This window comes from Geotrypetes seraphini, chromosome 1, assembly GCF_902459505.1.
Source record: "Geotrypetes seraphini chromosome 1, aGeoSer1.1, whole genome shotgun sequence".
Lineage (NCBI taxonomy): Eukaryota > Metazoa > Chordata > Amphibia > Gymnophiona > Dermophiidae > Geotrypetes > Geotrypetes seraphini.
The window spans coordinates 94,076,502-94,089,439 of record NC_047084.1 but is presented as its reverse complement, the minus strand read 5'-3'; the positions used below and the strand labels follow the sequence as shown (position 1 = coordinate 94,089,439).

At 43.1% G+C, this 12,938-nt stretch overlaps 1 protein-coding gene across 3 annotated transcripts in view; it reads left to right on the top strand.

Annotated features, from left to right (window-relative positions):
* SIGLEC15 (sialic acid binding Ig like lectin 15) overlaps positions 1–12,938 on the top strand; it is a 191,843-nt gene that overhangs the window by 176,292 nt on the left and 2,613 nt on the right. For 2 of the 3 annotated variants that reach the window (XM_033935251.1, XM_033935247.1), the window contains exons 3-4: positions 2,396–2,761; positions 12,382–12,412. In XM_033935251.1, the coding sequence (XP_033791142.1) occupies positions 2,396–2,761; positions 12,382–12,412 (397 nt within the window). The remainder of the gene's footprint in view (positions 1–2,395; positions 2,762–12,381; positions 12,413–12,938) is intronic. The other variant, XM_033935261.1, reaches the window with a different exon arrangement.

The window sequence follows — 12,938 nt, the reverse complement described above, 5'->3', positions numbered from 1 at the left end:
TATTTTTTTAACTGAAATGTTTCAGTTCTTCTGTTGTGAACCGCCTAGAACTGCTGGTGGGGCGGTCTACAAGAAAATAAATTATTATATACTTCCAAAATAAGCTCCATGGTCTCAGAAAATGGGATCTGTGCTACAGTATTTATTTATTTATTCAATTTTGTATACTGTTCTCCCAAGGGAGTTCAGAATGGTTTTACATGAATTTATTCAGGTACTCAAGCATTTTCCCTGTCTGTCCTGGTGGGCTCACAATCTATCTAATGTAGCTGGGGCAAGGGGGGTGGATTAAGGACTTGCCCAGGGTCACAAGGAGCAGCATGGGTTTGAACCCACAACCATAGGGTACTGAGGCTGTAGCTTTAACCACTGCGCCAACTCTCCCCTTATGAGAAGTTAGTGGTAAAATAACATAATGGTAAGCCATAACTACACTCCTAAGGTTATGGTTATGGCTTATTTGATTTAATATATTGCCCCTTCCTATAACAGCAGACTGATTTACAAATTTAATTCACGGTCTGAATACCACAAAGGAGATGGTTTGGATAGGCTGGGGTAAGCTTCAACGTCATCTCCAGTAGTTGGGACCTAAGGACAGTATCAGGTGGACTTCTAAGGTTTGTGGTCCAAAAGAAACAATGAAAACCAAAATTCAATCATGAAATTATAATGCATGTAGTCACAGGGCAGACTGGATGGACCATTCAGGTCTTTATCTGACATCATTTACTATGTAACACACATACAGTGATATCTTGGAATCCAAACTTAATCCATTCCAGAATCCCATTCGAGTTCCAAATCGTTTGAGTTCCAAGACAATTTTTCCCATTTAAAATAATAGAAACTGGATTAATCCGTTCCTGGGTCCCACAAACTCAAATTTTAACAGTAAATACCCTGGATTTTAAGGTAAAATATTAACAAATAATAATAATACAGTACAGTATTTTTCTCACTACACTACACAAAGGCAAAAATTACACGAGATGCTTTCACTACAGCTTCCGACAATGAACTGAACGACGTATAGGTGGCCCGAGCGCTGAGGAAACGTACGCACAAACACACACGAGCAACATGCAGGGCGTTCGGATTTCAAAGCAGCGTTCGGATTCCGGGGCAAAATTTGCTTGAATTTTTTTGTTCGGATTCCAAGTTGCTCGAGTACTGGGGCGTTCGGATTCTGAAGTATCACTATAATATATTCATAGAAAAAAAAGGAATGCCAATATCACGTAGAATATATAAGGCAAAGTCAAAGACAAAGCAAAACTATACTTTACTGTCTAGGCCAGTTCTAAAGATGATGCAGGAAACCTGCTCAAAGAGATGTGTATTTAAGGCTGGCGAGAAAGCTTCAGTTCATAGGTACAAGGGCAAAGTATTCCAGAATATTAGGACAAGGAAGAAATAAGCATGTTGATGAGGTACATTCCAAGTAGGCCGAAGCTGAATAATGTAAAGTCGGCCAAATTTAGAAAACTAGTATGCAAAAAGTGTTATGTATATAAATCTTCCGTTTCTCTGGTTATCTACTTCTGGGTTTTAGTGAAAATCTGGTATCTGCAGGGAAACTGAACCATCTGGGAAGATCTATCATGAATCCCACAGAAGTATATTTCAGTTAATCCCTGTTTCTTGAGGCCCTCTTGAGGCTCTTCAGATATACAGTGGTACCTTGGTTTACGAGCATAATCCGTTCCAGGAGCATGCTCGTAATCCAAAATGCTCGTTTATCAAAGCGAGTTTCCCCATAGGAAATAATGGAAACTCGCTTTGATAGGTTCCCCCCCCCCCCCACGAGAACCGGCATTGCTCCCCCCAAAGGCCCCCCCTGCGATCCGGCACCCTCCCCCCGCGATCCGGCACCCCCCCCCGACATGATTGGGCACCCCCCCTGCCGTGATTGGGCACCCCCCCCCACCGCTTCTTACCGTCATCTGGGCACCGGCACCGGCATGTCCTGTGCTTGGTGCCGGTGCCCGAAGATCGGCCTCCTCTTCTGCTGAGCCTTGAGCATCTGTGCATGCTCAAGGCCTGCGAGTTCATGTTCTGAACCGGCACCAAGCACAGGACATGCCGTTGCCGGTGCCCAGATGACAGAAAGAAGCGGCGGGGGGTGCCCAATCATGGCAGGGGGTGCCCAATCGCGGCGAGGGGGTGCCGGATTGCGGGGGGGAGGGTGCCAGATCGCGGGGGGGGGGGGGGAGGGTGCGCTCATAAATCAAGCCACACTCGGTTTCCGAGGTGCCGATTTTGCAAATGTTTTGCTTAAAGCCCCCTAAGTTTGATTGCATAGTCTTGTTCTGTGGGGTTGGGGGGGGGGGCATGAGAGGAAGCAGGTCTCGGGCCTAGTCTAATTTCTTCTCCCTTCTTGTGACTTCCACAGCTCCACCCAAGATTCTTAATATCACCGTGGCATATGACAGCAATCGCGGGTACAGTGCCGTGTGCACAGCAGAAGGAGAGCCGCTGCCCTCTCTGGTTTGGACTGTTCCCGAGCACAGCAACTATACCACCATCATCCAACATCCTCTGAAGCATCAGATAATGGCAGAGCTTAACTATCTCACTCAAGATGGAAAATACACATGCATTGCCATGAACAGTCATGGTAAAACAGAGGGTACCGTCTATTTCTTTAAGTTTAAATCGGGAACCAGTTCCTTCATTTTCTTCTTGTTTCTTTCAGCATTTGGAGTAAAATTGCTCCTATTATTGGTCATACTTGGAATGGCTGCTTATTGTGGCAGAGGTAAGCATCTTCGGGATTTCCTTTTTCATTGCAATTAATTTCCTCCTCTGTGTCCATTGTATTTGTTTCTCTATCCTTGTTCTCCTCGTGGTCAGCTCTCTATGAAAACAGTAGAGTGAATAGTGAAGTGCCACAGGGATCTGTACTGGGACCAGTGCTATCATAAATGATCTGAAATCAGAACAATAAGTAAGGTGACTACATTTGCAGATTATACAAAACTGTTCAAAGTTATTAAAACAATGCGGGCAAATGCAAAGTGGCATCCATTAGATAGAATAATCCAAATCATAGTTACTTGATGTTAAGTTCCACCTTAAGAGTCAGTACCCAAGAAAATGAGGTGACCCATCAAATGCACGCAGGACAATTGCACCCTGACAAATGCGTTCCTTATAGCGGATACTATTTTGTCTTTTTGAGGGTTACAAAGTAACCCTCTTTGCAGAGGGGGGTTGGGGGAATACCGCCCCCCCCCCACTACACTTAAAACATTCACTTGCTACTAGTGTTAGGGTAAGGTTTACATGAGGATTATGGGAACCCTTTACATAATTCGATATCTGGAAGGCCCTGATTTGCTCAGACTCCTCAGGCCCCCATCCCTTGGGAGGGGCTTGAGGCGCCTGAGCCAATCAGGGCCTTCCAGATATCCACTTATGTAAATGGTTCCCATAACCCTCGTCTAAACCTTACCCTAACACTAGTGCAATTGTCCTGTGCACATTTGTCGGTGTAACGAAAATGATCTAGTCATTGTAGACAATACGCTGAAATTTACCCAGAGTATGATAGCAGCAAAAACAAAAAAGCAAACATAATGCTAGGATTTATTTATTTTATTTAAAACATTTATATTTCGCTTTTTGCCAAAACAGCTCACAATTCAACATACATAATCTTTAAAACATACATGTCTCATAGTTCTTCCAGCGAACAAGAGTAAAAACGATAAAAGAGGTAACTTACTAGACATTTTATCATACACTGTCTCAACAAAATTACATATTCTGCTCAATGTAGGGAACAATTAGTGTAAAAATGCATGAACCAAAAAAATGAGTTTTCAATAGTTTTTGAAAATGTAACTGGGTGCCACAAAATCTCAATATGCCTGTTAGGGCATTGCAGACAACGGGCCCAGCAATAGAAAACCATGATTTCTTTGTCCGCTCATAAAGGGATGGAAAATAAGACAAAGAATGTTATAACGCCTCTGTGTCGCTCCAGAATGCAATCTCATCTTAAATATTGCATTCAGTTCCTATTAAACAAAAAAATAAAACAGAGAGCTACAACCAATAAACAACGGGATTCAAAAATAAATCTCAAAGATAAGAAAAAGAAATCCCTAAAGAGTATATACCACAGAAAAATATTATAATATCAGAGCAATGTACTCAAATTGCAAAATTAGAAATATTGTACATATTTATTCATTTAAAATTTGCAAAAATATCACAAAATTTTCATAGAATAGCATACACAGAACACCATACAAACACTACAAACAAACCAGACAACCAGACTGTTCCAGGAAGACTTCAAACTCTCAAGCTAAGTGATTTATGAACTTTTGAACACAGCTATATTTATATATCATTGTATGATTTTTTGTGTGGCCTTTTCCAGCCTGGTTTGATAGTGCCTGTTATATGTTATATGTTGTTAAATCTTGTCTGGTTTGTTTGTAGTGTTTGTATGGTGTTCTGTGTATGCTATTCTATGAAAATTTTGTGATATTTTTGCAAATTTTAAATGAATAAATATGTACAATATTTCTAATTTTGCAATTTGAGTACATTGCTCTGATATTATAGTATTTTTCTGTGGTATATACTCTTTAGGGATTTCTTTTTCTTATCTTTGAGATTCAGTTCCTATTGCCATATTTCAAAAAAGATGTAGCAGAATTAGGACAGATTCAAAGTAGGGTGGTCAAAATGATAAAAGGGATGGAATTCCTCTCATATGAGGAAAGGCTAAAGAGGGTAGGGCTTGGAAAAGAGACAGCTGAGGTAGGATGATATAGCATAACATAACATCGTACTTCTTAACCGCATAACCATACGTTCAACGCAATTGACAAAATATTATAAACAATAAACAATTTAATGAAGGCAAGAAAATTATTTGACCAAGTGTTTTGAAAAAAGAGAGGTTTTCAACTGAATTCTAAAATGTATATAAGAACAAACTCCAAGCAATAAGAACTTAAGAATTGTCGCTGCTGGCTCACGCGGCGGCCCCCCAGGTCAAAGACCAGTGCTCTAAATGCGTCCAGCCTCACCTGCATACGTTCCAGTTTAGCAAGAACTTGTCCAACTTTGTCTTGAATCCCTGGAGGGTGTTTTCCCCTATAACAGACTCCAAAAGAGCGTTCCAGTTTTCTACCACTCTCTGGGTTTTTCTACCACTCTCTGGGTGTAGAAGAACTTCCTTACGTTTGTACGGAATCTATCCCCTTTCAACTTTAGAGAGTGCCCTCTCATTCTCCCTACCTTGGAGAGGGTGAACAATCTGTCTTTATCTGCTAAGTCTATTCCCTTCAGTATTTTGAATATTTTGATCATGTCCTCTCTCAGTCTCCTCGTTTCAAGGGAGAAGAGGCCCAGTTTCTCCAATCTCTCACTGTACAGCAACTCCTTCAGCCCCTTAACCATTTTAGTCACTTTTTTCTGGACCTTTTCGAGTAGTACCCTGTCGTTCTTCATGTATGGCGACCAGTGCTGGATGCAGTACTCCAGGTGAGGGCGCACCATGGCTTGGTAAAGCGGCATGATAACCTTCTCCGATCTGTTCGTGATCCCCTTCATTATCCCAAGCATCAAAATTCTCTATTGTGGGAAGCTGCTTGAAAAGCTAAAGTGTGGTTGAGAAATTTCTTGCTTTTGCAGCCCTGTAGTGGTGGAAAAGTAAACAGGGCATGGGATCTTCTACTGTATTTGTACGATGCTAAAGAAAATCTATTGACCATGTAAAATGGAGCAGTGCCCCAAGAGGGGGATACGAAATCCTGAGTGGCTTAGAATGAGTATAAGTGCAAGTAAAACTATGTTTACTCTTTCAAAAGGCACAAAGAAATTACATGGTAATATTACCAGTGATTTGAATTGGCCACTATTGGAAACAGAATACTGAGATTCTGCTGTGGAACAGCAAAACATGTATGAGAACTTCATGCGAATGACAGAAATTACTGACTCTTTTGAGTCTTGGAGCAAATGGCCTCTTAATCTTTGCAGGCAGCACCATGTGATAGAAGGCTATACAGTAAAACCTTGGTTTGCAAGCATAATTCGTTCCGAAACCATGCTTGTAGTCCAAAACACTAATATATCAAAGCAAATCTCCCCATAAGAAATAATGGAAACTCAGACAATTCGTTCCACAACCCAAAAACTTTAACACAAAATACTGTATGTACTTGTATTGCAAGTCTTTGCTTGTTTAGCAAGTTACAAGTTAATAAAATGTTTTGCTTGTCTTGCAAAACTCTTGCAAACCACGTTACTTGCAATCCAACGTTTTACTATACTTATATGCAGGAACATCTTTCCAGTGACTCATTGAAAGGTATCAATTTTTTACATTGGTCACAAATTATGAATGCTACATGCCAATTGCTTCTTTACTACTAGTAGTAGTAATTAATATTCTTTTAAAAAAAAAAAATCTTTATTAATTTTCAAAACTAATACAAAGTGCCAGGAATTATATAGACATTAATAATCAACGTAAGCATTTAAATTCCATCAATAACAATGCAGAAGAAAAATATCCCTCCCCTCCCAAACAACAATTTAATCAAGAATAAACCAAAAAGATTCCCTCCCACCCTCCCCACCTCCCCACCCGCCCCGTCCTGGATATGTATAGAAATAAGCAAAATAAAATAAAAGACAACTATGCTGAAGACAAAGGATGTCAACGGACCCCAAACCAAATTAAAAAGATTGCTATGCCCCAACATATCATCATTCATCTTTTCATATTTGTAACCTAAACATAAACTAGCCCACCAAAAAGGAAAGTTAAGGCGGTCGCAACTTTTCCAATTGCGGGTTATCATTTGCATAGCAATCCCTGTCATAATTAGGAAAAGCCTGCATTTGTAGCGATTATTAATTATTTCTATAGCACTACCAGATGCACACAGCACTGCACAGAGTCACAAAGAAGAAGAAAACAGTCCCTGCTCAAAAGAGCTTACAGTCTAAGACAAACAGAATGTCATGGCTACAGTTAAGTGGAACAGTTCTTCTGCTGGCTGGGTTGGAGGGCAGAGGGGAGTACAGGACAATCAAGCCATTGTGACATCACTGATGAGGTTGGCTCTTATTGGTGGAATGAGGCATTATGACATCACAATCTCAGCTCTGCTTCCCAAAGACAAACATGGTGTCATGGATACAGTTAAGGGGAACGGTTAATCAGCAGGCTGGGTTGGAGGGTAGAGGAGTAGGGTTAAGTATTGAAAGCTATATCAAAAAAGTGGGTTTTCAGTCTGCTTTTAAACAAGGGAAGGGGCTTGACGGACAAACTTGGATAATTTATTCCAGGCATAGGGGGCAGCTAGATGAAAGCAACCAAGTCTGAAATTGGCAGTGGAGGAGAAGGGTAAAGAACAACTTATCTGAGGAACGGAGTGTATAAGGAGAGAGAAGGAGGTGTATAAGGAGAGAGAAGAAATATTGAGGGGCAGCAGAATGAACACATTTGTAGGTCAGCAATAAGATCTTGAACTGTATGCGATGGCAGATAGGGAGCCAGTGAAGTAACTTAAGGAGAGGGGTGACATGAGCGTAGAAGATGAATTGTGCAGCACAGTTTTGAATTTCTTAAATATTTGGATACCTATGGCCCAGTTAGTCTAATAATGAGCGACAATTTTCTAGCAGGTCATTCAAGGTCACTGACCTAGAGCCTTTCATCACCAATCAGGGACTTTTTGGAATATGCACCTTTCATCCCATTGCAACTAGACTGAAGGTGGTGCTTTTGGCTCCTAACTCCTCTCACCTTAGGTTCTGCATCCCAACCCTATATGTCATGTCTGTCTGTCCAAGTTAGATTGTAAGCTCTTCTGAGCAGGGACCATCCTTTCTGTCTTGATGCACCGTATGCCTGGAACAAACTGCCTGATTCTCTACAGCGGGCTCCGTCTCTGGCAGTGTTCAAGGCCCAGTTAAAAGCCCACCTTTTTGAGAGTGCTTTCGACTCCTAACTCCTCTCACCTTGGGTTCTGCATCCCCTACCCTACGGGCTCCTTTTACGAAGCCGCGTTAGCGGTTTTAGCGCACACAGCTTTTTAGCGTGCGCTAAACCCCCCGCTACGCGGCTAGAACTAACGCCAGCTCAATGCTGTCGTTAGCGTCTAGTGCGGCCGGCAGTTTGGTGCGCGCTATTACGCGCATTAAACCGCTAACGCGGCTTCGTAAAAGGAGCCCTATATGTCATGTCTGTCTGTCCAAGTTAGATTGTAAGCTCTTCTGAGCAGGGACCTTGTATAAATGCCCAAATGTACAGCGCTGCGTACACCTTTCAGCGCTATATAAGCGATAAGTAGTACTTTTTTTCTGAGAAAGTGTCACTGTTGATAAACACAATGCAGGTCCGGGCGCCAGTGTTCCCGCTAAGCTGCGCTGGCGTGCGCTGGCGCACAAAATATTACATCGCAGCGCACAAGTTTCTCGTCACAGCGCACACACGAAGCGGCGGCGGTCTGCCCTGATCGCCTAAGATGCAGCAGCGGCGGCTCCTTTCATGATCCCCGTAATCAGTGGCGTATTAAGTGGGGGGGCGGTCCGCCCCTTGTTCTCATTGGTGTAACGCCGGCCCTGCCCCCCCTTCGGATCGCTATTATTTTAAATGTTATAGCGGCGGCGCTGTATCCATCAGTGGAGACGTCTAACCTCGGCCTGACCCGGAACTCTTACTGCAACAGTCACTTCCTGTTCCTGCCTAGACGGGCGGCTGCTGCAGTAAGAGTTCCGGGGCAGGCCGAGGTTAGACGTCTCCACTGATGGATACAGCGCCGCCACTATAACATTTAAAATAATAGCGATCCGGGGGGGGGGGGGGTGGAGTCCGGAGCTGCAGGGGAGAGTGTTGCGGTACCCAGCTGGAGGGAGAAGGAAGATGAGGGAGGAAATGAAAGGAGATGCCAGGGCTTGGAGGGAAGGAGGAAGGTATGCCAGACTAAGGGAAAAGGAAGGGGGAGATGTGAGAGCATGGAGGGGGAGGGAAGGAAAGGAGAGAGATGCCAGAGAATCAGGGAAGGGAAGATACCAGACTATGGGGTGTGAAGGAAAGAAAGGAGAAGAGAGAGATGCCAGAGCATAGGGGATGGGGTGGTGACAGAAAAAAATGGAGAGGTGGCAGAGCTGGCTGGCTTTGGGGGTGGGCAAATTCTGGAAGACAGTGGGGGGACATAAGAAGGAGGCACTGGGGGCACAAAGGACACAGGAAGGAGGCACTGGGGGCACTATGGACACGGGAAGGAGGCACTGGGGGCACTAAGGACATGGGAAGGAAGGAGGGAGGGAATAGAATGGGACAATTGTTGGGCCTGAGTGCAGAAAGAAAGAAAGGATACACAGTCAATTAATAGATGTCCCCTTTTGATGAAAAAAATAAATGGTCACGTTACCACTGACTTACTTTCTCTTCAGCAGAGTCAGCATCCGCACTGAGGTGCAGGAAGGTCCCGCGATGACTCGTCTGCTGGCTCTGCTCTGGAAGAAGTAAGTTACGTCGGAGGGGGTGGACCCGGCAGACACAGTCATTGCGGGACATTGTCGCAACTCCCTGCGTCTGCCGGGTCCACCCCCTCCAATGTAACTTACTTCTTCCAGAGTAGAGCCAGCAGACAAGTCATCGCGGGCCCTTCCAGCATGCGGCTGCTGAGTCCACTCTAGAGCAAGTACGTCGGAGTGGGGTGGATTGGCAGCAGGCAGCTACAATCATCGTGGGACCTTGCTGCATGAAGGGAGAGAAAGGAGCAGGACTGCTGGAATGGAAGAGTGGTGGAGGGAAAGAAAAGGGGCAGGGTGGTATGGAAGGGTGGTGCTGATGGAATTGATGTACAGAGAAAGGGGAGAGACATAAGGGGGAAGGATATTGGAGGGAAAGAAAGGGGGAAGATGCTGATTGAAGAGGGGTGGATGGAGGGAGAAAGGGCAGACATTGGATGGTAGTGGGGAGCCTATGCTGGATGGAAGTGCAGATGGGAGAGATAAGGCAGCAAATGCCAGAAGGAAATGGGAGGAGAGAAAGAGGGGAGCAGATGCTGGATGGAAGTGGACAGAGAGAGGAGAAGGTACTAGATGGAAGGGTTGGAGAAAGAGGGTACATGATGGAAGGAGGGGATAAATAAAAGGAGGGCACATGATGGGGAGAAAAGGATTGAGTTAGGGAAACACTGGGGTGAGGGAAAGAGGTGGCAAGCTTTAGGTAGACAGTAAAAAAGGACATTGATGAGAGGGTAGTAAGAACATAATCTAGACAGATGCAGAAAATAAATTGAAAAGGGAAATGAGGGAAAAAAGGGAAAGGGATTGCAGAGGAGAGGTGTGGGAGAGGGAAGGAGAGGAGAGAGATGCCAGACCAATGGGGGTGAAAGGAGAGATGAAAGGGGGAGGCATACAGTTTCTGGAAGGGGCATAGAAGGAGAGAAAATGCCATATAGGGGAAGAGAGACGGCAGACAGTGGATGGAAGGAAGAGAGTTACAAGAAGATGAGGAAAGCAGAAACCACAGAAGACAAAGGTAGAAAAAAAATTTCTATTTATTTATTGCTTTAGGAGACATGTGTCACTGTTTCTGTGAAGCATTGTATGCAGAGTCCAGCTTCTTGCTGGTTCAATTTAACCTTTGTCTATGTATTTTTATTTTATCCCCCCTTTTACAAAACTGTGAAGCGTTTTTTAGCACCAGCCGTGGTGGTAGCAGCTCTGATGCTCAGAATTCTATGAGCATCAGAGCTGTTACCTCCGTAGCTAAAATCCACACTACAGTTTTGTAAAAGAGGGAGGGGTTAGTTTGTGATTACATATTCCATAATAGGCGAAGGTGTGTTCTGTGTGTTCGAAAGACATAGTTTTCTGTTAGGATTGACGGTGTAGGATTGATCTGTGCTGGTCTGGCTTGTTTAGTTTTATAATGGGTGTATTGATGTACTGTTCACTGCAATATGTAAGATGCTGCCTTTTCTTAGATACTCATGTGTGACGGGTGGCTTGTTACTAAAAATCATGTTTTTCGGACAGATGGGGGGGTGCCAAAAAATGATGGGTCCCGGGTGTTACATAAGTTAGGTACACCACTGCATTATGTAAAGATACCAGAAAGCTGGCGAAGCAAAAACTTTAAGTAAATTGTTATTCTTCTAAGTTTTGAGTATTTAACCCTCCCACAATCTCATGGGCACTCGTTTCAAGTTTCAAGTTTATTGAGATTTTGATTTAAATGCAATATCAAATATTTTCAATGTGTATAACAAAAATAAATTTTGGGAAATAAATAAAACCATTTGAACAATAAACATACAAACATATCCATAGATGATTAAAAATACATAAGGAGTACAAGGATAAACTACATTTGTTTAAAAATGCATCCTCCGTGCCTGCTCATAAATTTGTGGAATATGTAACTTGTCGCTCATGCATATTTTTTTTTGCACACACCTCATCAATCCTTAGAGGGAACATTGGCAACTGCAGTTAGCTACATAAAACCCGACAGCTCCTATGAAAGAAATTTAGGCATGATAGGTACTCCCAGTGCACTCTGGGATTTTCCATAACTATTCATATCTTTTAAACAGATGCCATTGCATTCAAATCTTTACGTGTTGCATTTTTTTGTACAAATCTGGGCAAAAATGTCGGTGCTATATCAAAATAGTGGACTAAAACCTCTCCCTGTTTGTATATGCATCTATATTTTATTTATTTCGATCTTTATCCCGTTCTCCCAGAAGCTCAGAACGGGTTACAATTTGAGAATTCACAATCAATTTAAGAACAGAATAGTCATGACAACAATTAGGTTACTTCGAGAGTCCAGCCTAGTCATAGCAAAGAGTAATTGGAGAGTAAATTGAGGAAGCTGTTCAGTTGAGGCCCTATTGTTGGAAGAGGAAGGTCTTTGTTGCTCTACGGAAGGACTTTAGTGAGTCTAGTGACCTTATCTGTGTGGGTAGCTGGTTCCATAGCTGAGGGAGGAAATGGCTGTGGGAGCGTTTATGTGCCGTGCTCATCCGGAGGGATCTCCTTGCAGGAATGCCGAGTCTTTGTTCTGCTTTGGAGCGGATGGGGCGGTTGTGTGTGTGGGGGGGGGGGGGGGGGGGTGTATGGGTGCAGCTTGGATGCTATGTTGGTAAGAGTTTTGGGGTGGAATCTCTTGTGGGTCATAACCAGGGCTTTAAAGATGCAGCGCTTTTTGACTGGTAATCAGTGGGCTGCACGGAGCGCTGGAGTAATGGGCTCACGGAAGCCGAGGTTGTATATTATTTTCCTTGGTTCATAGAAAGTTGAAATATGATACATTTGGTCTCATTTGATTTGCTTTCTGATGGGTGCTTGTTTTAAAGCATATCTTACTTTTTCTTACAGATAATTCTCATGGACAGCCCCACCTCATACGGTAAGTCGTCTTTTTTCTTTTTTTTTTTTTTTAACTTACATTCTGTTATTGCAGAATCCATTGATATAACTATCAAAATGCAGAAACTGCATCTTTGTAACCCTCCTAACCTGGTGTAGCATTAGAATAGTCACATTGACCCAGGCGAAAACTAGAGTCTTTATAGTTCCAGTGTAATGTCATAGGAATGTTTAAGTTCTCACAGGCTTCGGAAGAAAACCTTTCAAAAGCATTGAAATCTCAATGAAAACTCTAAGAAAACTCTTTTGAAACAATCCCAAAATAACAAACTTATCTTAGAACCTGCAATCTAGGATAAGTTTGTTATTTTGGAAATTTCTAACTTTATGCGTACGTGATAGACTGTGGGTACACAGCACATTAGAAACATAGAAACATAGAAACATAGAAAGTGACGGCAGATAAGGGCCAAGGCCCATCAAGTCTGCCCACACCAATGACCCTCCCCTACCTCCCTTTGTGAAGAGATCCCACCTTTCGATCCCATTTAGCTTTAAAATCAGGC